Here is a 27,347-nt window from a genome sequence, read left to right on the forward strand (position 1 = left end):
TGAGACAAAGGTTAGAAGCTTCGTTTAGATTTGGAAAGCAGTTTACTTTAAAATAAATGTCCTGACCCTCTTTCTATAACGTGCCCACAAATCTCAACAATAGGACCTCTTCTCATTATATATTCATGATGATCGTCAGTTAGAACTTTCCAGAATATCCTATCTCTAACATTGTGCACATGCTCTGAGGCATGTCATAACGTGTTTCTGAAGCAAACTTTGATGAATTGGGGCAGAGTTTTGAATAGAATGAAAAAATAGCACAAATTGAGTCAGAAAGAACTGAGGAAGAAAGTACTGAGGCAGAAAGGATGAGCTGAGTAGGAGACAGAGAGAGCTGAGCTGGCGACTGTCTGGCACTTTACGGTCCACGGGTGAAAAAGACGAGATTCACAGGATTAGAATTATTATTATTTAAATTGCAGTTCGTAAACATAAGAGGAAAAAATATACTTATCCTGGAGCGAGCGTTTCCACAGTTCCTTTGCATTGAGAAAGGATCCCGTTCCTGCCTGGAGTGGCCGAGTTTGTGAATGTTATGTCTGCTGCTAGCAGACCTGCAACATTTCAATGGCTCAGAAAGAGTAAACCAAAATAATTACAAAGCAACTAATACACTAGTTCACTGTATTTAAAAAAGTTCGGTACTTAATAATTTAAATACTATCCAATACACAACCTGAATTATTGGATGCGTAGTTTGAATTTTCATAGAGTAAGATTGCTTTTGATTTAAATAGATTAACAGGAAAGAAATACAGAATGAGCTTTAATTTTTTTTGAAGGTATAATCAGCAAGTGTGAAAAAGACCGATTTATTTTTTGAATGAGACGGTGTTTTTTGATCTCCACGGTGAGAAAATCTTGTTTTGTTGATTGCATTGGACGATTGACACATCACCGCCATCCGGTGGGGAGAAGGGAGAAGCGCATACAGCATATTATTGTTTAGCAATATTCAGTGTTGAAACTAGGTTTATTATATTTTTTCTAGGAGTTACTGTTTATTAAAGGAGGGACATTGATTTAAGAGAGAATTGTTTTTAAAGGGGAATAGAAGACATTGATTTGACTGGGACATTTTCTATTTAAGAAGAAAAAATAACTTTATTTTATAGCCAATGGAGACCCCCTAAGTTACTCAGAATTTTTAGATACATTTAATGTTCCTATGACTCCAAAAGAATATGCAATATTATTTGATGCCATTCCTAGTAAGCTCTTTTACCTCTGTAAATCATCATTTGAATGCAGTGATCTAGACCTTTCCTTTCTAGATTTGCATATTCGTAATGTTACTTTATTTGATTCCAAGTGCAGTAATAAACTTGTAAGACAGCACTTCTCGGACTTGGATTATACAAGATCTGAAGCTTGAAACTCATTTCTAAACTGCAATATTAATTGGAAGAAAACATGGACAATTAATCATAAGTATGCCCTATTGCCGCAAATCTGAGGTTCAGTTTTCTATCATACATAGGGATTACCCAGCTAATTGTTATATGAATAAAATGCATTCAAACATTCATCCAAATTGCACCTTTTGCAGCTCTCATTCTGAAACGTTCCCTCACTGTTTAACCGAAAGTAAAAAGAAAGAAAAATCGATTGCTACTAGGCAGACCAGCACGGTATGTGTTTGTGAAATTTGTGTTAGAGATTCTTTTTTTTAAATTTATTTTAAACCTTTTATTTAGCTCTGTGAACAGTTTTTTTGTTTAGATATTTATTTTATTTTTGTTTTAATAAAAACGGTTCACCAGCACGCTTTCACCTGTAGTACCTGCCTGTGTGTCTCTCTGTCAGCTGTCTGGTCTTGGAATGTCACTACTCGGCCAACCTGTCACATATATGTTTTAAAAAATTCAATTATCAATGCATCGAATCATTGGAATAACCATTGATGGATAAAATGACCATCAATGGTTGAAAAAAAAAATACTAATAACAATAATAAAACCTCCCACTACGCAGCACATACGTTTTCAGAGTAAGCGTGAAAAAAAAAAAAAAAAAAAAAAAAAAAAAAAAAAAAAAAAACTAGAGACTAGAGGTAGGCTGCATTTCAGGATCAGATTTTGCTAGTTAAATTGTCAATTTAATTTTAAATAATGCCATCAGATGTTTGGAAGTTATTTACAAAAGAACAAAATGGAAAGGTAAAATGAGTTGTTTGTGGAGTTTTGATGAGCTTCTGTGGCAATACCACCAACCTGTGGGATCAGAGACAGCACCCGACAAAACATGACAGCGGAAACACAAGTAAAAAACAAAAGGAAGCAATATCTTCAGCGACAGCTTATTTTGGAAAGAAAGTTGATCCAAAAAGTGTTATCTGTTTGAACGCCTTCTTGAATTAAAATGGCCAGTTATTGCTGTTTTTGTCAATTCTCAGATTTGGCCAAAAAAATCTCACGACTGAGCAGTGGAAGCTAATGGCTGAGATATTACCTTTGCTACAGCTATTCAAACTGGCTACAGTACTTTTGAGTGCAGAGAAAAAACATTACTGCTACTTCTTTGTACCCACTTGCAACAGGAAAAAACACAGACTGACTGAAGTTCCTGATGAAGGGGACACACTGTCTTCTTCAAATTCAACTGATCTGCTAATTCCAGTTACACTGACTTTGAGAGATAATCTAGTGCATAATTTGTCCAGCAATTGTGTTTGCATCAGCTGAATGACCCAAGTAATGAGGTTATGCCACTGCTTTTTGTGTCATTTCTTGACCCCAAGATTTCACCATCTGGATTTCCTATCCGAACATGACGAAGCCCGCGTGTCTGAAGCACTGTCTTCCAAAGTAGTGAGGCTGGTGGAGGACAACCTTGAAAATCGTGCCTGTACAAGTGATTGCAGCACAGAGGACTTACCTGTTAAAAAGAAAACGAAGACCAAACAAGCAATGGAATTGTTACTTTGTGGACGGCAACAAACACACACCACTTCGAAGGAAACCTTAATCCAACAAGAGATGACAATTTATGCTTCTGAAACTCCATTAAACATCAGCGAAGATCCCCTGATTTGGTGGGAAAATAACTAGACACGCTTTTCCAACCTAGCAGCTTTGGCAAAAAGCATGTTAAGTATCCCTGCAGCATTGGTCCCAAGCGAGCGTGTGTTCAGCAAAGAAGGGATGCTTGTGAACAAACTTTTTGTTCTTCTTTGAAACCGGAGAATGTGGATGCCATATTTCTGAATAAAAACAGAAAATAAGCTCTGGAGAGAGCACTTTCATGATTAGATTTGATGAAAATATATGTACTTATACATGTTTCTTTTGCATTATGAAAAAACAATGCATCGATAGTAAAAAATAAAAAAAAAAAACTATCGTCCCAGCCCTAAATTTTTTTTTTTAAAGTCATTATCCTGAATCCAATATTAATCGGTAAAGCTTGTTAAACGTCGAATTCACCAAAAATATGAGTTTGACTGAAATAAATTTATACACAATAAACAGCGGTAAAATCACTCGCTATTTTTTATTTTCTTACCAAAAAAAATTATTTTGAAATCCTCTCTAGTTTGTGTAGTTTATACTTGCTGTCTGTCTCGTCTCTGTTCCGCTGAATGGCTGGGGCCGCTGTCAGTCATCTCAATGGACTGTTAGTACTGTAGTTTCACCCTGTTCTGACAGATCTTGCTGACTGAAGCAGCATTAGAATGATCTCATTTGTTTAAATCACTGTTAGTAATCAAGACCTGCACCGATGGTGCACTTTCATTTGTCAGCTACAGCGCCTGTCATTCAAAGTGCCTACTTTGAAATTAGCGGGTTAAGATGTAGGTAAGCTTCTGCTTTAGGTATACAGTGACAGTTACTAGTTTGATTTGAAAATGAGGCGCAAGAGAAAAACACTTAATGAATATTGTGCACAGTGCCTCGACTGACGGCTGAAGTCTCCACGGCAGGATGAAGCGGCCCGTCTGCCTTACCTTCCAGTGACTCTTAGTTCAGCTGTGCTGAAGCAGGAGAGGGGTGGCGCTCAGACTCTGAATAATAAGTGCAAGTTAGTTATATTCAACTATCTAATTTTTTTTTTTCTTTGCATATTAGTTTTACTTGTAAATTGTATGCTGTAAGTGCCTGTGTAATACACCTTTATGTGCTGCGATTTCTACTGTTTATTTGAGACTAGGGCTGTCAATTATGCCTCCAAATAGCAATCGATTAATTGGGCACACAAAATCGAATTGTTTGAATAAATATCGATGATTGTACATACATTTTTGCTCCAATCATCTCCCACAGGTGTGATTATTTTAATATAATTGCAGTTATATAATGGCTTGTGCCAGCAATTTAACGTGAGCGGTAATTACACCTTGGTAGCGTCAGGGGGAGAAAAAAACAAACAAAAAAACAGCATTCGCAACAAGCCTAAAGCAAGTTTTAACAGGGGTGGTGCTAAAATATTTATTCCAAACAGATTACAGTACTTTGGAATGTAATGTATATAAACTAGACACATGTTTATGAAAAACGTCTTTATTTATTCAGTGACAGCTGCAGCATCACACACTGCATCTTGTTAATACTGTACCACTTTCACTCTCTGTGAAACACACAATGTGGAAATCCCTGATTAAAACATCATCATCATCATCATCATCATCATCATCATCATAATAATAATAATAATAATAATAATACATTGACTTACCAGAACTTTTCTGAATATTGTTAGGCATTCACTATATAACAGTTCATTTTGAAACGCCAAAGAGGCGCAAACTATATACAGTCAGTTTTCTGCAATACGCACAATTTAAGGGGCGTACTTACAAAGCATTTTCAAAAATGATTCGCTGGTAGGATGGAACCAGCAAATCAGATGCTAGTTAACAAGAGCAGGGAAAGAAGAGCAAGCCCACTGCTTGCCTGTGGCCGAAATACTGTAAATAACAAGGTAGGGGGTTCAATGCATTTTTGTAGATAAACTTAAATAATAATATTATTAACTATGCGCATTACAATAATGTAATTATTGAATCTATTATCCAGCATTTATATCGATGTATATAATGAGGAAAGAAATCAACTGAAAAATCAATTTTCGATTTAATTTGTAGCAGCCCTATTTGAGACCATTTTTAAATTTGTGTAGGATCTTTATCTTTACAAGGTATAGCTCCACTGTGACCAAACGTGCTATTTAAAAACAATGTAACCATGGTTTTGTTGCATGTTGAATATGATAAAGGGGTTTCTCTAAATAGGGCTTTCTTCAATGCATAAGAAGTCTTTTTTTAAAGCATTAAGGTTGATTTCATCCATTCTCTGCTTGAATTGAAAAATAGATAGAAAAAACAGTACATTCTTTCTAAAATAAACGTCAATATTATTATTTATTATTATTAATCGTCAATTTGGCAAACAAATAAAAATCTAATAGTAACAAGCCTAATCATAACACACAGCTTTATGACTGAAATTCCAAATGCTTTGTTTAGGCCATCGTAATGGTGTTAAAAATCTAAATAAAACCGTGATTGGAAACAGAATGCATATTTGGTTGTGATGACATGTTTTAGATAGATGGATTAATCAATCATATATCTTAGATGAAAAAATATCTCTATTAATTTTTTCCCAAGCTTGTTCTTTCTTTAAACATTTGGCTGGACTTGGCCAAAATTTTGGTGCTGGCAACAGTAACAAAATAGTTCAGCTGACTGGCAGTTATCCATATTATTCTGACTGATGGGTACTCTACATTATAATGCTTTGACCTTTTACACCAGTGTACACGGATGTGTTACATTTCAGTAGTCAAATCACTGCCAAAATATCTCAGCTTCAGTTTCATCTTCATCTAAATAAGGTAACACACTGTATATAACATTCAATGTCTAAGTAATTAAACTTGAAAACAAATTTGCCAAAACATCTCAGCAGTAACGCCTTATGTTCTCTGTTTCATTTAGCCACTAGTTTTGTGGTTTATCTTGGCTGGTTTCCATTCAAAACTGGACAGAAACAGTCATACCTCAATACTTTGAAAGAACAAATCTATTCATAGAGAGAACTGTGTAACAATTATTGACAATACTAAAAGTTATACCAGTATCTGTATTTAATGGTTAGTTGTTCCTCACTATCTTGTAAAGTGCTTTGTGATGGTGGTCCACTATGAAAGGCGCTATATAAAATAAATATTGATTGATTGATTGATACATTTTATTTTTCCCTAAAGGGTTTTTGTTGATTTTCATGGATGTTTTACTATATTGCAAAACAAAATAGTTTAGAAATGTACCCCACTAATCTCTTTCAGAATACTCTATATCGTTTAATTACAAAGTAATAGCAATTTCTACATTTTGGAATTTATTGATTCATTTTAATTAATTAAAATATCTAAAAGTTGAATGTCTTCAGCCTTTTGGTCTGAATGCTTCTCCACCTAATCTTAAATGAATATCTAGTGATAATTTACGATATGGGTGAATATTTTATGATATCTTGTAATATGGGTTAAGTTGATCTTCATTACAGTCAAGATCTGCAGTTCTTTGTTGGATACTAAAATGGTTTGATGTTTGAAAATGTGTAGGTTTTTACATGTTGGCTCCATTCTGTCCCGTTGAGAGTACAGTAAAAAGATCTTGAAAATTAATTGAAAGACTTTGCAAAGATTACGAAAGAGACATTTAATGCAAATAATACATCTAGGGCTTAAATCCAAAATATTTCTTAAGTCTGCACTTATGTATGCTTTTAAATAATCTGGATGAAAGTTAATACATTTCATAATATCCTTTACATCCAGCTGTTCAAACTGGGGACATTCTTTAATTCCATTTCTTCCCTTGGGGGTCTCCAAATAGTTTGCACAAACAGGACATTCATGTTAAGTGAATTCATATAATAAGAAGTAATTCACAATCAATGACTGCTAATGATTCATTATTTGTTTTGCAAGTTCACAATAACACATTTTTAGTTTGTATTATTTGTATCATGATATGTATCACAACCGATGTATTGAGGTAGGTATCATATCATTGTGAACCCAAAGATACAGTACACACCCCTACTAAATACACAATGTCATTTGATAATGCACATTTATAAGCACATACAATATTGTGCAATGGATATAAACATTTGACTCATTCTGCCATATTTTCCAGAGAGGTTTTACTTACTGTATTTTTCAGAATAGCATACATGGCTAGCATAAAGCTATTCTCTTTATTTTTTTTGTGTGTTTACCATGTGATATGTACCTATTGGCTTCAGCATTGTGTTACCCATGGCTTGTTATGTGCCAGTGCAACTCTACATCAGAACCTGTGTTCATTCCCCAAGCAGCTTTATGCCGGCTCTGTACAATTCATTTACAGTACGTAACAACTGTAATGAAAATGTAAAACAACATGGATGAAAGTAAAGAGTCAAAAGTGCACAACTAACATGCAGCCCTGGTCTAATCTGGATGTAACACTCAGCACGCACAGTATAAGGTTGTATTTGTTTAAAAGGGTATGGTACTTGAGCTTGGAACAGAAAGCGCCTAATAATGCTGGATAACGGAAATGGTTTATTTGTACAGGCCAAGTGATGCAAAGTGGGGAAAAGCTTATGTTCCACACCATTCTCAAATTGCCAAATTAATTTACACATTTCTTGGATTCTATTGGTATGCGGTCCTACATTACTTTATATTGTTCCCAAATCAAATTACCAGTCAGTTCATAGGCATAAATGCAATAAAATCATATTAGACAAGTATATGTGCGACTGCAAAACAATTGACTAAGTTCCAAAAAATGTTGCTATTACATGTAATTTAAAAGTAACTACAAGGTTGTACTACACACATGTGAATGAGGGTCAATTCTAAAAAAAGATGTCATATTAAACTCATCAACCTCAAACTTAAGGTGCTACACTTGCTCTAAATAGTCAATGAAACTTAACAAAATATGGACTTTTAAGAATCAAGCGTATTATCCTCCCACCGAATGTGCTCACCTTGTATAGGGTTTCCAAAGTCCAACGTTTAGGATGTAATGCAAGTCATTGTTTGTCCTTACCTGTAATTGTGCTTCTCATTCCCAATATGAAACCTGTCGTATTGAGAAAATGCTTGAGTTCCATCCCAGTCCATCAGTTCGATTCTCAGCGAATACTGCCGCTGACTGGTAAGCAGGAAGACAAATTCATTTCCAAGCCAGTGTTCACTAGATGGGCTCCCAAAACCCTAGAGGAAAGTTGAGGCAATACATTTAGCATTATTCTGTTTGGCTGTTACAACCTTTACATTTTTCTGAGACATACATCCATCGCTGCTACTGTTAGTTCAGCTGTAGCATCATTTTGAACTGCATGTTAATATAGTTTGCATTGGAACATAGTCAGGAAAACTTTGCACTCTGTAACAAATACACTATTGATTGGCTTTTTTTAACATTAAATGCACCATATTCTGTTGGTTTGAACTGCTTTTATTTTAAATAGCACAATAATAGTAAACCTATAAATACACTGGGTGCTGAACAGTCCTATCCTTACCTATTATGAAAACACAAACTGAAAACACATGTTAAAGCAATGTCATGTAGGTGCTATCTATTGTTTTCTCATTCAAACTGTAATGTATCTTCTGTAATATAATGTACTGTGTGTATTGTATTTTACTTCCAGACTACAAGGCAACAAAAGGTGAACATTTTGAAAGGGGGTGTAGACTTTCTATAGGCACTGTATATATATATATATATATATATATATATATATATATATATATATATATATATTATATATATATATATATATATATATATATACATAATATTAAGTCATATATTTAAATATGTTGTAAATGGTGGCAGTCATCAAGTCATGACTAAAATGTATTCATATTAACAAACTTATACCACACCTTGTCCATATATTTCATTTATTGTGGAATTAGAAATAAAAGGTTCAGTTTCCCTCACCATTTTATACTCTTTCCACGTCCTTTGGAAGTCCAGACTTCCATCTTCACGGTGCTGTATGACTGTCCAACCACCTCCAACAGCCTCCATATTACAATATACCTGGGAAAACAAAGAAGACAGAATGGAAGACACAAATTGTGTTTTTTGACAAACATTTTTAATCAGCCAAATTACTGGGTGTACATTTAAAACCATCCAATTTAATTTTTGCAAATTATTTAACAAAACATGACAGGTGTCTTAGTCTCATAAAAACTATAAAAAAAGGAATGTATTCTGCTAAATAAACCAACAACAGATAATTTGTAAATAATTAATCAAATATGTCATGGGCACCTTTTCTTGTTATTTATTAATGTCAGTGTTTCATAGCTGGATACTATCAATAACAATAATTGAGGTTAAGTCATTTCAAAACCAAACCCTGTAGAGAACAGTGGGAGTACTATAATAATGAGTGAACAGAATTATTAGTAATGCCTGCCAACATTGTGTGGTCTGGCAGTTCCTTGTCTATGTGAACACCTGTTGCACATACAGAGTTGCCAAAAATATTTTAAGTCCAGTTAGGGCAATAGAGCGAGCGAGAGAGAGAGAGAGAGAGAGAAACAGAGACAGAGACAGACACCTATAGAGAGAGATACCTCTATAAAAGGTACTGTGTTGCAATACTTATGTTCAAGTGTATATTTTGGTTACCGGTAAATGGCTTATCCATCCGGTTGTAGTTAAAACTTACATAAATATACAGGCTCTGTCCTGTTTTCATTTAATCTGCTGTGAGAGTTCTTGTAACACAGTAAGACAGTGTGGAAGGTCCTGAAAGTGACAAGCTTACTGCGGTTTTCCATCACATCGAAGTCCCTCTGATTTGCATGTCTTTTTTTTTTTTGCAATTTAGGCTAAAGTTTAGCTTCAGATAGTTTTGATTTATTAAACACTCAAGATGTTTTGTAAATGTTATGGCAGTCCAGAACGACGTGAGGAAAGTGATTCTGGAAAAGTTTGATAAGTCCTAATCTGCTTTTCATCTGCATGGACAGAAAATATAGACTTCAGAAATGACAGAATTGAATATTCTTTCACAAATGCTTACATTTTGTACTGTTTATTGTATTGCAAATACTAAAAACACAGCAGTTATTTTAAAACAAATTACCTTTTTAGTCTCTGACATGTTGTTGATATTGATATTATAGACCCCACTTTTGTTAAAACCAGCATGGTATACGTCTGCACAGTCTTTAAACGTATTTTCTTCAGCTCTTTTCGTACTGTTTGGTACAACTGTTTCAAATGAAAAAAAAAAAAAAAAAGAATTGGTCAAATCATTAGTCTAACAAAGTTTAGTTGTTAGTTTTATTGACCTGTATAGATATTTACCCAGAAAGAAGAAAAAAAACCCTGCTTATCTTTAAAATGACGTAGGATCTTATCATGTGTTCTACTCAATTGATCCAAACAGTGGTTGATCTAAATCAATAATTTAATAATTAAGAGAAGGATATATTGACAAAACCACCAACAAAAGTGTGTGTGGGTCTCTTAGGGGAATTTTGTCTTCACAATATAGTAAAGTTACACATTTGGCCGTGATATTAATATTAAAACAGTGGTTATATTTAGATCTGTCAGTTGCATAGACGCTGATGTCAAACTTGTTTAGCTTCTGAGAGCACATGAGACCAATCTATTCATAGGGTATGGTGCATGCATTTCAAGTCCAGACTAAGGTATTCCCTTATTAAGATTTACCATCATAAACGCATAGTGACAGCGTGTTAAGCATTGTAAAACCCGTTGAGGTGTGGTAAAGCATATTGAGAAACATGGTAAACCCTGGTAACCTATGGTAAACTTTGGGAAAAGCATTGGAAATCACTAAATTACTTAACGTAAATTGTTATTAGGTTTATTTAACTATGACAGAACTTGTTCTGAAAAGAAATATTAACTTCTGCCATGCATTCATTATACACATTCAGTGGATTAAACTGGAAATTGGTAACTAGCAGACCAACATGGAGGATAAGAGTTCATGAGACACAGAGAAAATGTATTTGATATTAAAAGTAGAAGCAGTGCAGATGGGAGCTAAATTAATTTTCCTTAGGGACTAAACCTTTAATAGTTTGTCAGATTATAAAAACTTCATCCCTCTATTTGTAGATGTGATTCAGAAGCCAATTAAACTAATTATGCACTATTAGATAATTAAAGACATGAACACAATTACAACAAGTACAGGGTTAACAGGGTAAGGGAGCTACTGTCATTGTCAAATGGCAGCTGTGAGTCTATTGCCATCTGCGGATAATTATTGCTGCAATATTTAATTGGAAACTAAACAAAGAGCTCAGGACTAAACACTACAAATTATATATTTCAAGTTCCTGTTATAACAAGTGGTTTATATTTACCCTCTGAGTCTCCATTCTTTCGGGCGAAATTCCTTATGATTTTACAAGCTGTTGTTTTTATTGCTGCAATAGTTTATACATGTTATGTATAAACTATGTAATAAAAGTAAATCAGCAAAGGTTTGTTTAGTTAAATTGAATTAACCCTTACAAAAAACAAGCTCAACAGGTTTCATAATTTTAACAACTTGGGATGGGATTCTTTAAATATTAGTTCTAGTCCCACTATTAAGCATCTTAAAAGATGGTTTTAAGTATTGTTGTAATTTTTTTCAGTATCAAACATTTGGATACTCGTCAGCTAAGGGGTTGATTTGATCACCCCTGGGATAGACCACAGCTGTATTTTTAGATTATTTAGTATCACAGAATTCACAAGGATTGGATTTGCCACTTTAGGGTTGATCCTATGAAAACCATGGATAGGAGGTTGATGCATTCCAGGGTGATTCTGCAGTGCTGTAAAATCCAGCTGTGGTTTATCCCAACAGGGTGTAGTTTTATCAAATTTACCCCTTTGAGAATTCAGCTGTTAATATACATAATTAATGGTGTGTTTTATAGCATATGGCATTTACTGGACTGACAGATAAACATAAATCTGGGTGGCGTCAGTATTAATTTTAGTGCTTACATGAAAAGTAAAACTATGTTTATCTCGGGTGCTATTAAAGCTATCTGTGTTCCTTCATGACAGTTTCATGACCGATTTCTCAGTAAGTGCATCGTAGGATTGTGTCCACACAGCCACATATTTATCTTTCTGCACTTTGGTTTAACACTTAAGCTCCGTACAGACTTTCCAGGGTTATACGTATTTCTTAATCCAGATGTCAAAAAGAAAAAATCAGAAGAGCGTGGTTTGAAAAAAAAAAAAAAAAAAAAAACAGCATTCTTTAAATGCTTCATGCTTTATGAAATATTATAATCAGAGTTGGTGTAGCGCGTTACTGTAATAATATTACTTTTGTCAATAACGTGATAATATAACGTGTTGGATTTTTTTATTTGAGTAATAGTATTACAGTTACCTTATGAAAAAAGTAATTAAGTAATTTGTCTCGTTACCTTTTCTCTGTTGTGCACCTGCAATTGGTGGTCTTTTTTTAAAGCCAGACATTTCAGTTTAGTTGCAACCGTAAACGTGAACGGCTCTTTATTGTATTTCATAGACGCAACCTCAGTCACTGTTTGTAATCTGTGCTGTCTCAGTCAGCAGCAGCAGCGTAGAGTCCTGCGACGCATCGGGTACCCACGGATGACCTGCAAAGCGAGTTGGGTTCGGGTCGAAATGTGAATTTTTTTACGGTTTGCAGTTTGCGGTTTTTGGTGAATGAAATTCGGGTGCAGGCCAGAAATGTCATTTTCTGATCAGACTCGGGTCTAAATTTCAATCACCAAAAACGTTTTTTGTCCTTTCTGTGTACTCGCCTGTAACCCTTTCCCAATTATCTTATTAGAAGGAAAACGTACTGGTATTTCCTGCACTAAAGCAGGAGGCGATAAGAGAGGAGTCAGCTGACTAAGCAGCGCTCTCGGTTTATTTCGCAGCTTGTTTGATATGTCGCAAGATCCTTTTTATCAAATTTATTTGGTGATATTAAAAATGTATGTGGAGGGTTTATATTATGTGGTGGATAATACCGTGTAACATTTTTTTTTGTTCCTGGGTAGTAAGTGTTATTTCCTAATTGCTTATGCCTCAAAAGTATAGAGAATGGCTATTATTCCCCACAAACTTTGCTTTTGTGACCAAGACAGTGATATTTCAAAATATCACTATTTCCAATGGGATACGGGCAAATGTGTGTCTTTTCGTTCACATAAAGTCAGAAAAAAACAACAAATGAATCCAAATTAACATGTATTTATACTAAAGTAATACAAAAATGACTACAAAAGATTTAGAAGTGAGTAGTTTTTCGAGATTTACGATTATACTGTATTTACAGTATAATCGTAAATCTCGAAAAACTACTCACTTCTAAATCTTTTGTAGTCATTTTTGCATTACTTTAGTATAAATACATGTTAATTTGTTGTTGTTTTTACTGACTTTATGTGAACGAAAAGACACACATTTGCCCGTTTTCCCATTGGAAATAGTGGTATTTTGAAATATCACTGCCCTGGTCACAAAAGCAAAGTTTGTGGGGAATAATAGCCATTTTCTATACTTTTGAGGCATAAGCAATTAGGAAATAACACTTACTACCCAGGAACAACAATTGTGTTACATAGTGTAATAGTTCGACAGGCAAGTAGGAAGTGTGGAATTATTCTGGAATCATAGTGAATGAAAATAATGAGCATGTGACTGGGCTCGTTGCTTGTAAAGTCTGTCATGTTTTTGTAAATGACGGCCACAAAACTAGTACATCATCTCTGCAAAAGCACAGGTGTAGCTCCCTTTCAACTGGTGGCACGAAAGTAATACACGCGTATTTTATAACTAACGCTCGCTATGATTACAATTTACTGTACTCTTTGCAATATCCAATACAGTTTTAAGATTTGTTTGTTTGTTATACTACAAACATTTTTAAAACATTTTTGACACCTTTAATACATTAACCAGATGTATAGTTCAAAAGTAAAGAATAGTTACAACCAGGGGTCGAGTGGTGACGTACATTAAAAAGAAAACAAACACACAACAACATATTGTCCACGGACAAACAAAACCGAAGTTAGATACAATTACTTGCGTATGTATGTTAGACGTATTCACTGCCACAGACACCGATAACTCTTTCAACGGACATGCGTGTCCGTGTATGGACAAGTTGCCGACCCCTGGTTACAACAACTGTTTCACAGGACAAAACAAGAGAAAGAACTATAACGAAAAATATGACATGCATTTTTTTTATTTTTATTAAGTAATAAGTAAGACACTTTAGAGTAATGAGTAATGAGTAATTTTTTTCAGTAATGTGCCCAACTCTGATTATAGTGAATACATGCAATTTCCAAAATCAGCGCTGCCTAACTGTTTAAATAACCTACATTTGACATTAGCTGATTGTGCATTACTATTTAATAGTGTCTGAGAACTGTATACGACTATTTAGGCTTGATTAATGATTTACACACTATTAATACACATTAATATAATTCCTAAAGCGGCTAAATTATCTAATTCCCAGGATATTACTGAATATAGGCTAAAATGAAAATAAAACTAAATGACAAAAAATAACAGGGAAGTTTTAAATTGCAGAAAAATAATACATTTTTTATGATTATTAATGTAACATATTGTCAATATCCTTTTTGCGTTTAAAGCATACTATGAGAAGCATTCCCTACAGAATGTACATTTCACCATGTAATAACATTTGGAAAATCTGAGGTCATGGCTCGCCTAGGATCCCAAGAATACATGCAGTAGTGGTAGTACTTTATAATGTTTAGCCAGTTTAACACCTGATTATCTGGTGGGAAATCTAGCATTATCTCACCTTGGAACTGTGCTGCACCTTGATATATATTAAGCTCCCTCCATTGCAAGGCAAGTTGTCTGTCCTGTTGACCATGGTCATGAACATGAAAAGCACACAAGCTCAGTCATTTAGATTGAGCTGTTCCTTCAGTAAGAATATGCAATGTGGAGAAGGTCATGAGAAATGTAAACCTCACATAGAAAAACTCGAATTAATTGAATCCTCTATTGTCTATTTAACCCCAATCAGACCCCTTGTTCACTAAATATCTTGGCATCCCTGAATAGGTGGAATAGATTTAAAACAAAACAGTGCAGCTGTTTATCAAATGTTCTCCATTTATTATCACAGATGAATGACCGTGTGAGCTATTTGATCTTCATTTCTCCCCAAAGTGGGTTTCTGACAATTTCTGTTGTAGCAATCTTGGCATTGACTGTTATTGAAAAATATGCAAGGCTCACACTACTCCCTCTGTACAGCAACAAACTAATATTCATTAAAATTAACATAAACCTTATTTCCATATGATTGTGATTACTAACGTAGAACCAGTACTAATAAAATTTACATTAAAATGAAATACCGTCAACTGCAAATAAATCATGAAATTAATTAAAATCATTAAAGACATTATTTTATGTTAACAAGGTTTAAAGACAGTAATGCTCAATTCATAGCATGCTGGAAGCATACTTATTTGGTACTGCTTACAATGCTTCTCATTAGTGATTTGAAATAATACTTTTATGACCCAGTAAAATCACCAATTTATCTAGGTGTGTGTAGTTAATAATGTGATTGCTAATCTTGAGCGTACTTTATTAATTATTTTAATCAACACAGACTATATGACATAGTTAAGAATAACGAGTATGAATCTTATTTGCAAAGTTATCAACATCTACATATTTATTAACATTCTTTGAATTACTTGCTTCTTTAAGAAATCTGTTGACAGCAGAGCTTATAAATATGCATAGATATGTGAATAAGCTAGATTTTAGTAAATGTTAACCTTGCAGATCAAATGCAAGGTGATAAATCACTGGTGTGAAATACAGCATTCTGACACCCTGGGGGTGTAAGGATAGGGCAGAAGAAGCAGAAGGGAGAGGTTAGTAGGACAGAGTGGTGGCTAGAAAGGACCAAACCTAGGATAGAAGAGCAGGCGAGTCCCACTCTAGTAGCAGACCAGCGGAGCTGGACATGGAAGCTAGGATAGAAGGTGGTCACTGACTGAGGGCGTCGATGCCGACACATCCCAGGGACAGAGGACCCAGCAACCGAAATCGGATACAAAGATGGTTCTGACTGAGGGCGGTGATGCCGACACAACCCAGGGGCGAAGGACCCAGCAACCGAAGACAGGATACAGAAAGTGGTCACCGACTGAGTGTGGCGACGCCGACACAACCCAGGGGGAAAGGACCCAGCAACTGAAAACACATACAGGGGTTATGACTCAGGGAGCTACCCCTCGGGAGGAAGACGGTCCCGGTAGACCAGGACACGAAAGGATATAGAGAGAGAAAGAGGCACCCAGCTTCAGAGAATTCTGTAAAGGGGCACATGTTAGACCCCCAATTGGCCAAGACTTTACGCTGCCTGGGACCTGAAATAAGGACAAGGCATAGAGGTTGGTATGGGACTCGAGCGTGGAGTAGCCACGTCCCAAATTGAGGCAGAGTGTAGAACAGAGCCTCGAGTGAGGTAAGCGCAGGAGTTGCGAAAGGACAGAGTGTGGCTGGGGGTCCGCTCTGACTCACATGGTGAGAACCTCCCTGAAGGTAAAGGGAGGTTGATGCCTAGCCCTAAGGTCCGGAAAGTGAGACTCACTTGCCCCACAAAGGATGGACCCCCGGCTCGCGAAATCTCCCACACCGTGAGACGAACAAAAGACAGCACATGCCAGCGCATAACATAAACAAACTATCAGAAAGACAAACGGGACAAACAGGAGGATAGTTATTAATTTAGTAGTATGTGACTATGTGTATACCTGCTGCTCAGTGGAGAGGAAAAAAACCCTTTAGGCTGATTAGGGGAAAACCTCTAGTAGCCCTGGCAGACAGGAAGCCCCCACTCCGGGCATACTAGCAATTTTAGAAGGAGTAGCAACTATATCAGAGAAAGATGAATGAATGTAGGAATCCACTGCAGAGGTGGACCAGCTCCCCCACATTCGTGGTCAGGCTGGGGGAGGGGGGGTTCGGGTGGAGTCAAAGAAGGAGGCCTGCTCGGAGGCGAGGGTGGAGTCGAGGAGGGAGGCCTGCTCTGGAGGCGAGGGTGGAGGAGAGGAGGGAGGCCTGCTCTGGAGGCAAGGGTGGAGAGGAGGGAGTCCTGCTCGGAGGCGAGGGTAGAGGAGAGGAGGGAGGCCTGCTCTGGAGGTGAGGGTGGAGAGGAGGGAGGCGTGCTCTGAGGTGTGGGTGAAGTCGAGTGATGATAGGAGTGAGAGGAATCAGTGAACAGAGGGTTTGAGGGGGGAGGGTCCTGCTGGGGAGATGCCTTGAAAAGGGGGATAGGGGACTTGATAATTGATGGGTGAATGGACCGACCGCGCTGAAATTGATCTGTCTTGGAGGTATGCAGCTGAGTGATAGAGTAAGTATCGAAGGCGGCCAAGAGGCAGCGGATATCCATAGATAGATCCTTGTAGGGGTAGAAGCGGCTTTTCTGAAGAGTGGAAATTAGCAAATGGAGAATGTACGTTGATATAGACAGATAGGAAGGTGAGGCAGAGGGAATGCTCTTAAGAATCTCACGGAGGGTCAGGCGAACTGCTGGTATGGAGAGACTGGAGGGAGATGGAGAGAATCCCTAGCATGGACGATGAAAGCCAGGATCCGGTTTTGATTGAAGGAATATGATTATTCGATTCTGGGCACAGAAGGTTGAAGACGTGGAGCAGGCTGTAGAATAGGAGCTCTTGAACAAGGGGCGAGGGCTGCATACATGTAATGCTGAGCTGATTGAAGGAGGTTACTGAGAGTAGGATTCAGTCAAATAGCATCTGGAGAAGCTGGGGATTCTGGATGGGGGTTGTGGAAGCAGATGGGATTAGCTGGAACTGAGGGCTGAGGTGGCAGCTGGACTGAAAGAACATATGAATCGGCTGCTGGGGAAGCTTGGCACCTTTGCGCCCCATATTCTTGAAACGAGGGCAGAGAGACGAGATGCCACCATTCTATGTGTTAGTTAATATGGGATTGATCAGCGGTTTGCTACTATCATGTCTGCTTGAAATGGAAAAGGTGAACTCACATTCAGAGATTTGGGTTTCGCAACTCCAGTTATTCTCTTAATAGTGGAACTCCTTAACTCATAATCAAGACAGATTTCCAGTCTCATACCACGTCTCTCACCAAGTATTAATGCTGTAACATTTGAGAGGATGAGCGGAGATATGAATAGGATTGCTGAGGAAGTGCCTCGTATTTAGATTAGATGGGGATTAGTGTTAGACTTGATTGTGGGAATGCTGCCATGATATGCGTATTGGAGGAAAGCTGGAGCATTGGAGGATTTGGAGAAGTGCAGTTGCAGATTTAAACAGTAAACTAGAGCAACTTTTGCATGCTGCAGTAGTGAGCAGATCTGAAGAGGGAGCTGAGATCTGCTGTAGTAAGGAGCGATTAACAGTAGAAGGCGGGATCTGCTGAACAGAGCAGAGGTCTGAGGAAGAAAACGATGGAGTGCTGTCAGTAGTGTGCAGAGGCCCAGCTGTAGAGAGCAGAGATCGGCAATAGAGAATGGAGGACTACCATCGGTAGAGTGTGGTGGTCTGTTGCAGAGAGTAGGGATCTACGGAATGCGGTAGATATTGGTCTTTCAGTGTTAAGGCAGATTTAGATGGAGCGAGAGATGGGGCTGCTTTTGGGAGAGATGAAGAATGCAGAGATCTGAGACTGTTGCAGAACCCAAGTGGATGAAGAATGTGTTGCTCCGAGGCGTCTGCAAAACCTATTGATTGGTCAGGAGCAGTTTATGAGAGTATTGTCTATTGAGGGTAGGAGGACATTGACTGAAACATTGATAATCGTAGGACATGGTTCTGTGACTGACTGGCGGCTCGCATTGATGAAATGATGACTTTGAAAGTTGAATAAGGTGCCTTGATGAAGTTGGCCAGATTGGAGGAGTGGCACCAGATGAGAAAACACGAATCTGAGAACAGGAATAAGTCGCGGGAATGGATGCCTGATGCAGGGAAGCTGGGCGTTACTGTGGTGGAAGATTCTGAGCATCTCAAAAGCAGCTGAGTAAGGTTGCTTCATGACCAGGTCCTTGAAGAAGGGAAGAGTTGAAATTGTAGAATGCGGGTTGGTATAGGTAGGCAAAAGGTTGAGGAGGAAGGGAACTCCTGAGAATCCCTCAGAGCGACAATGAACTGCAGGAATGAATAGAAAAACTGGAGTGTGCAAACTTCACAGTGATAGCAAACCAGTTTAAAGACTGTATAGAATTTGAGTGAAGCCGGGTAGAATATATTTGGTTATTGTGATTAAAATCCTTGTCAATGTAGAACAACAGTTGCATATTCTTTTAGATTTGAATATATTCGTTACATGTTTTAGGACAGTTAGTCATGTATATGAATACATTAACGCAGTATTTATATGTCACAATTGGGCGAAAGTTCAAAGTTGAACGAGCCCTCGCAGGTTGTGAAAGCGGATCAACAGGAAGCCAGAAGATTGCAGTACTGAGGCACAGAGCTCGCAGTGCCGGTTGAAGTTGCCTGGTCACCGGTTGAAGTTGCCTTACCACTCCTCACAGTCACTCAATGAGGGAGTTGTCATGGTAGCCATGGACTAAGAGGTGGTGGAAAAGTTGCAGAACAGCAGTGTCGTTGGAGCATGTTGTGACCAGTCGAAAGCACAAGCCGTCACATGTTGAAATGGAGTATGAAATGGGCTGGACAGGTCTTTAAAATGTTGAACGTCGCTAATGGAAATCCAGTGCAGGATCTTCTAAAGGAATGGTAAATTGTGCTGGCTCTGGGAGCAGGGGAGAGGCGGTTGATTGGAAGCGAGGAGTAAAGAAAGATTTAGCTGACAGAGCTTTGTGATGGATTTAAATAGAGGAGCTATGGCAAGGCAAACGCTTATGACGGGAATGTCGCTGTCTTGTTGAAGGAGCTTTGAAAGTTTTAGTGGAGGGCCATTCTGTCTAATAAAGATGCTGACAAGTTGAGTAATGAAGCTGCAGTTTGGATGGTGCTGTTGCTGGGCTGGAAACTGGATGGAGCAGGAAAGACTAACCCTGGAGCTCCTGCAGCCGAATGGAGAAGCTGAATGATGAGAAGAATCAGCAGAGCAGGTAAGAAAATAATTGATAATATCTTGGGAGCGCTGCGCAAAGAACTGACCTCCAGTGAAAGGCAATGAAGTGTAGATTAGCGGTGAAGCACGAAATGACGGCGTCTGAGCGTTTGCTACAAAAACGAAACACTAGACAGCGAAGGTGCAAGTGATCAGGGCTTAAATAGAGAATAGGTACTAATTGACAGGAAATTGGAAGCCCCCAACTGTACGCCCCCTGAACTACGCTGGCTAACATTTAGAAAATTACCAGCTGGTGTCGCCTATTTTTTAATCCAACAGAGACTACTATGTACTGTGGTAGAAAAAATATATTACTGTAAGAGTTATGCTGGAAGAACATCAAACAGGATTAAAGTACATACAGCTAACAATATAAGTCTTATCTAGTATGCATTACCATCACTTTGTAGATAACACACTTTCCTACATGAAAGACGCACACATTGATATTTGATGGTATTTTTTTCATATTACTTGTAAACAATAAAACTGCTGAAGTATCAGGCACTATTCTCCATGCTCCACTTCCCGTTGAAGGTACACACTCTGCACACGAGAGTTGTTTCCAGGAGTTTGAGTGCTTTTGAGGAAAAGAATTCAAACTACATTTTTTGGAGCAATGTTCGCAAAGCCCTAAGGCAGTCACAAAACACTTTTTCAGACAATTAGCGCACCAGAATCAGGCGCACATGTTGGCAAACAGACTTTTCCCACCTATGTGATTTAGCAATACATGTTTTTGTGCCCACTCGGCAAGTTTGCGTCAGCACTAGACATGGGCTGAACTTGGAGAATGTCCTCATTTAAATACAAATGTAGCGATTTAGTAAACCATTAACAGCATTAGCGTTTGTGTTTCAGTAGACGTGAAAACCAGGTCTAAACTGTATGCAAATTACATGGTCGACTATAAATACAGGTGACAAAAGAGAAATAAAAGGAATATGGAGAGTGCACTGGATTACTGTGATATTTTATAATGTGATTTTGTAACAATTGTAAGTTGCTCTGGATAAGGGCATCTGCTAAGCAATTATTATTATTATTATTATTATTATTATTAATAATAATAATAATAATAATAATAATAATAATAATAATAATAATAATAATAATAACAACAACTAGAATTGCAAGCAACTTTACGGCTTCCTAGTTTTTATCATGAAATTTACGTATATCGATTGGTTACCATCCATGTGACCAATCATCTTCATTAAATTGTGGGCATTACTTCACATAGGGTACAACTATACAGCAAAGTTTCACATGTTTTGTGCAATGGTGTTATCTGAACTTTCAAAATAGTTATAAGGTAGCTTTTCATTTGATCAGCCCCTTTGATTTCGGGGCGCTGGCGCCCCCGTGGTTACGCGCATATTACTCAGGCACCTTAAAAGCCACCTACCCAGTTCATGATTTGTTTAAAAGTACAGACTAGGGGCTTTCGAATGATGTATTCAATGTGTTTATGCGGTAGCAGCGAAAAGGAATATCTCCTAGAAAATATCTTGAGGGCATCAGATGATTTGAGGGCATTTGTTATTTACTCCCACCTTTCACTTCCAGAGCTCAGCAACTCTACAAAATCAAGCCATCCTGTCCCTAACCCAACCCCAACCCTAACCTTAAGCACCCCTGTCCTAAAACATAACCTCAAACCCAATACCTAACCCTGAACCTAACCATTAAGAATCATCTGATGCCCTCAGGACACTTTCTAGGGGATATTCCTGTGTGCTGTGTATTCGGTACTCCTAGCCAGATTTACGGTCGCCTGAAGTTAAGCCTCTTATTATGTGACAGAGTTCACAGCTTAGGTTTCATTTGGAGTATATTGCTCAGTCATTGTAGTAGCTAGATTGAAAGGCACGGTATAGTTGGAAAGCTTAGGATCTCAGCTTTCCAGCAATACCCGCACACGTAGCTCAGTAAGAGATAGGACGCTAGAGAACTGCACGTTTGGAGACAGACAGAGTGAGAGCAAGACAGAGAGAGTTTTATCCATTGTGTTTGTACCAGACAGGAACTGCTTTACCGAGTTGCACAGAAAGTGATTGGACAGGGCCTGAGCATGTACAATTATATGTAAAATCTCTTCAGTGTTCCTTATTCTGTTTTGTTCAAAATAAAGTTGGGTAACACTTTATTTTAAGCACTGCATATTAGGCATTTATTATGTACTTATTTGGGACTAATTAGCATATAATATATCATGGATAGCCTCCAAGTAAGGGTTTGTTAGGTACTTATTATGCTTATTCTCAAACATGTCTTACTAACAAGATACTGGACATTAATAAAGGATTTGCATGTATTATACTGAAGTTAAGACTGTTCTTGGCCATATTAGGTCCTATTAGCTGCTCGTAAATGATTAATACCTTGGTAATAAAGCAGCAAAACAAAACGGACCATGCATGGATAACAATCTATCCCAGAGCTGGACTTATTAGGAGGATATTGTTCACAAGTAAAGTGTTTTACAGCAATTATTCTGAAATGAAGGTTTCATTGTCATTAATCAAGAGCTTATTAGAAGCATACAGGTCATTAATATAGACTTTTGCAGCCCATTTTCTGAAGTAAAGGCTTCTTTTACATTACTTAAGAACTTATTAGCAGCATATGTCATTAATACAGTTTTGATCTAACAAAGAATGCACAAAGAAGCAATTATCACCAGGGCATCTTTAATCAGCTGTGCAACCAGTATACTGGCAAGCCATGAAGCTCTTACTCACATTAATGAACTTGACAAAAAAAAAAAAAAAAAAGTTGAAGTAAAAAAGAAACAGACAAAATTCCCTTTTAATTAGGAATTTATTTGGGTTTTTTGAAAGAACTGTTAAAGCTTGTAACAAATTGCTATATAATTATTTTCCCAGTAAAACATAATCTTAAATTAGAAATATTCTTTCCAAAAAAGGTCAGATACATTCTGCATTCCTAAACAGACACAGCACCAACTGGTCTTGTAAAGAGATAACATTTGAAATAACATTGGAAATTTAAACAAAGTACTATTTATTTTTTCCGTATTCTGTATTATTAGCATTGATACTAATTAACGGGATTTTAAGATTGATTGCTAAAGTCGAAATTGTGTGTAACAATCATTGTAATTAAGTTCGGGTCCAATCCCATTGGATATTTTAACAAAATAAATAAAGACTAATCTCAAACATGGGTACATTTTGTTACAAGCAAATCCTGGTGCAGAACTAAATTTTGTCTAAACACATGTGTCGTCCGGCTTTGATGTATTTTTGGCATTTAATATCTATATATATATATATATATATATATATATATATATATATATATATATATATATATATATGTATGTATATATTTGGTGTGTACATTGGAGTAAGAGTAATTTTTAATTGAATTGTATTGAAAAATAGTATTGTTAACTTGAAAAATGTGTTGTATAAGTAAAAAGTTATTTTTTCTTTTTCCACTCCAAGCAAAAAAATAAATAAAAAAAAATGTTTTTCTGTATTAGTCATAAGTTATTATGGTACAGAAATATGGAATATGCAGTTAACAGTTTACCACATCAAGCCACTATTACAAAGGTGCAATAAATAAATAAATAAACATTGGTAATTATAGTAAAATACTGTACTATTGTATCAATATAAAGTATGGACATTTTAACACAAACTGCAGTACGGCATTATCATCAGGGAGTAGGTAATTCAAATGTTGTTATTTTGGATATAAATAGCTTATATTTAATGAGAGTGCAACAATAATCATTTACAGATCTTAATTGAAGGTACATGTCACAAATAACCGTTTTTTTTTTTATGACGTGCACCTTTTTTGCCAAGATTTTTAAATATACTTAAAATAAAAATAATGCTTTTATGCTCGTGTGTATAACAAACCATTTTTTTTTTTTTTAAACATGTACCTCAATAAAAAAAAAAAACTTTTCTTAACAAAAGATAAACTTGAACAAATGTTACAGTGTCTATTGGTACCAAGTATTGCAGTCTGACCCAGACTTGTTTTTAAAGTTTGCTGCCCTGTCTCCAAACTCTCTTCCTCAGATTGCCATCATTCTTCTTTGCTATCAGCTGACAATGGTTCTGCTGATATCGCAACATGCCTTTCTTCTTAAAGGAGATCACCTCTATAACTACTCATTGTGTATATATGTATTGTATGACGGCGAAGCGCCATGTGTTTTGTTATTGTTTTGCAGCGTGGATGGGAAGCCCCACCCACATTAAAAACCCGTGCAGAAGGTGGCCATCTCCTGAATTAATTAGATGGTCACCTGTATAAATACCTGAAGCTCTCAGCACTCCGAGTGGGGTGTTCGAGAGGTGGAACGAGAGCGGAAAGAGAAGAGAAAACTAAACTACAAACGCTTAAAGGATCCGTGAAGGCTACTGCACAGCTGGACCTTAACAGTTATCATTTGTGTTTGTGTTTTGTTTTTGTTTAGCTCTTTTATTTCTGTTCTGTGAGCTGTGTTTCTTTTGTTTAAATATTTTATTTATTTTTGTTATTTAATAAACAACGCACGCCGCGTTTTGTTGACACTGCAGATACCGTTGTTGTTGTGCTTCCTTCTTCTGGTCTAACGTCGCACCAAAGCCATTTCCTGTCACAGCGCCAAAGCACTATTTTTTGTGAGGCACAAATTTAGCGAGGGAGTTGCGCGAAGATCGAAGATCTGGCCCGATGTCTTTTCAATGTTGATTTGCTATATCTAGATGACAAACTACACCACATAATACAACTATTGACTTTTGCAATGATCCTGCTATTGCTCTGTCACAGCTCTCTCCCTTTCCTTTTTTCACCCTTCTCAAATTATTGTCAAGACACTGATGAATTGGAAGACTACTGTATCGGTCTTGACCCCTAATTCTGCAGTACAAACCCTCCACCATGATGTGCCTGCCCAACTCAACCCAAAATAAAGACCAAAAATAGAAATTTGTGGTTGTGTACAGTATAAGAATGTTTTACTGGGGCAGCCCCTTGTCAACTGACCCGATGCCAGACCCTTGCCAGGACAAATGACTTACTGCCTCACCAAAATATTCTCAGTTGACACAATTACCACTCTTGCCTAGCAATGAGCCCAATTAGGGTACCAAGGTAAATGGATCTTTGATAATAATTCTAAATTGCAGTGGGGATGATTTATCAAGTAAATAAAGTCTTGTCTCTTTCTTATTTATATTCATATTTATATTCCGCACCCTTTAGGAAAGAAAAGGTGTGTAAATGTAAAAACTTTTGACATATGGTCAGCATTTTCAAAGGATGCTCTGCAGGGCAGCTAATGCCTCATTTACATCTGTCCAGTGGGGTGCCTATAGATTATAATGTATATATATATATATATATATATATATATATATATATATATATATATATATATATATATATATATATATAGATATATATATAGATAGATATAATTAAGTAGTACGTGAACCCATAAAGTATAAATGTATGAGCTACAATGTTTTGCTTCATCTATTCTAAAAATCAGGTAAAAAAAAAAAGTTATGTTATAACTGAAATAGCCACATTTTTGATTGCAGAGGACTTGTGGCCTCTGGTCATCAGAAATCTCCTCTGGATTACAACCTGTGAAACAATCAAATGTTAGTGATGTACTTATACCATGTAGGTCTTCGGAATTCTCTCCGTAAACAAGGGGAGTCAGACAGCAGAGCAGACATGGAAACTTACAGATAGCGAATTCTTACTTTTAAATAACATATTGCAAACACTGTTTGAGGGTATAGGTTCCTGAAGAATAGATATAAAACAAATTGAGATAACATGTATCATCAAGTAATTATTTTCCATATTCTAATATCTTTTGTAATTTGATGGATATTCAGTTACATGTATGTGCTCTACATCATTTGGTAAACAAACTATGTAGTGTACAAACAATAGAAAACACCATTGTAATGTTTAAATGCACGAATTCCAATAGGCTACTACTTCCTCAGAGTGGCACATTCAGACTGAAAAATTCAAGAGGTGTAGAACTTATGCACTTTCAGCATTGCTGTGTTTAAAAGAATGAGTGAATTCATAGGGACAGTAACCGTGTCTCATTTCACTCTCTATAGATTAAACGAATAATTAATCTTACAAAAATAATTTCAATACACTAAACAGAAACTCCCAAGTCTTACACGAACCGCTGCTTGAAGTGTGTTACTAGACACTTTCTTACCTTACTCACATGGAGCCTGCTGATTGTTCTGCCAATGAGACATGCAGGACCTTTACCACAGTCCTATTTCAGAGGCCTAAATGATTTACTTCATCTGCTAAGCAGCCCACGTGCAGATGTAATGCTAAGCATGTGTGTATATGTATGTTTTTGTTCATGTGCTCATTCATGTTACCTGGTTTAAATGATGTGTGACCTATACAGTGAAAGGAAAACAATTAATAACTAAAACTGACAACTCCTTTATTCCTTTTCTGTCACCAGTTGTATCATACAGGAAATCCCCATTCCCTTGCAGTATAAGCAGTTCACAGAGGGATGTAAGCCGACGTATCATGGTTAGATCAGATATAACTGAAAATCTTATATGTAACCTACTGCCAAAATTGCCTAAATATTTTTTTGAATGGTAATGCTGTATTTTGGATTTGCATGTATAACTGTGAAAACAAAAAAGGTTTAAAGGTTTAATAAAGCCATTTAAATTGGTATTTCAATAAAATCTCAAACAATGGCTTTTGATTTAAAAGGTAAACAAACCAGGGAATATACCTTTGTTCCAAAAGGTTTGTGAAATGGCATGACCGTTTTTGTAAGCGAATATGTTTTATTAAAAATCCAATATTCTATATTTGGATTACATACAATAAAGTAACACTACTGCAAAACCAAAAGCTAAGCAGAAGTGGTTCTTGGTTCGACTTTGCAAAACCAGCTGCAGTCACTGCAGTGATGTAACCCACTGTACAATAGGACTCCTTAATGTGGTCCTGATGAGTTTTAAATTGCTTTTGGCCCTTTCAGTGTCAGATGTCATTGAAAGAGTTCAAGTAATCCTCAATAATGCCTGGAAATTTGAGAAAAAAGGGACCTTTGTTGACCCAGAAGTAATTTTGTATAAACACCAAAGTCAGGCAGCAAACCCTCTGCTAGGAGTCTGGTTCCTGCAAGGAAACAAGG

The 27,347-nt window shown here is 36.8% G+C and overlaps 1 protein-coding gene across 1 annotated transcript in view; it reads right to left on the reverse strand.

Annotated features, from left to right (window-relative positions):
• The window catches only part of LOC121313267 (angiopoietin-1-like), a 118,210-nt gene that overhangs the window by 33,631 nt on the left and 57,232 nt on the right, over window positions 1-27,347 (reverse strand). The window contains exons 5-7 of the mRNA XM_041245629.1: window positions 10,125-10,252; window positions 8,963-9,064; window positions 8,057-8,223 (exon numbers count right to left, since the gene is read on the reverse strand). Coding sequence (XP_041101563.1) covers window positions 8,057-8,223; window positions 8,963-9,064; window positions 10,125-10,252 — 397 coding nt within the window. The remainder of the gene's footprint in view (window positions 1-8,056; window positions 8,224-8,962; window positions 9,065-10,124; window positions 10,253-27,347) is intronic.

Source organism: Polyodon spathula, chromosome 3 (genome assembly GCF_017654505.1).
Source record: "Polyodon spathula isolate WHYD16114869_AA chromosome 3, ASM1765450v1, whole genome shotgun sequence".
Classification (NCBI taxonomy): Eukaryota; Metazoa; Chordata; class Actinopteri; order Acipenseriformes; family Polyodontidae; genus Polyodon; species Polyodon spathula.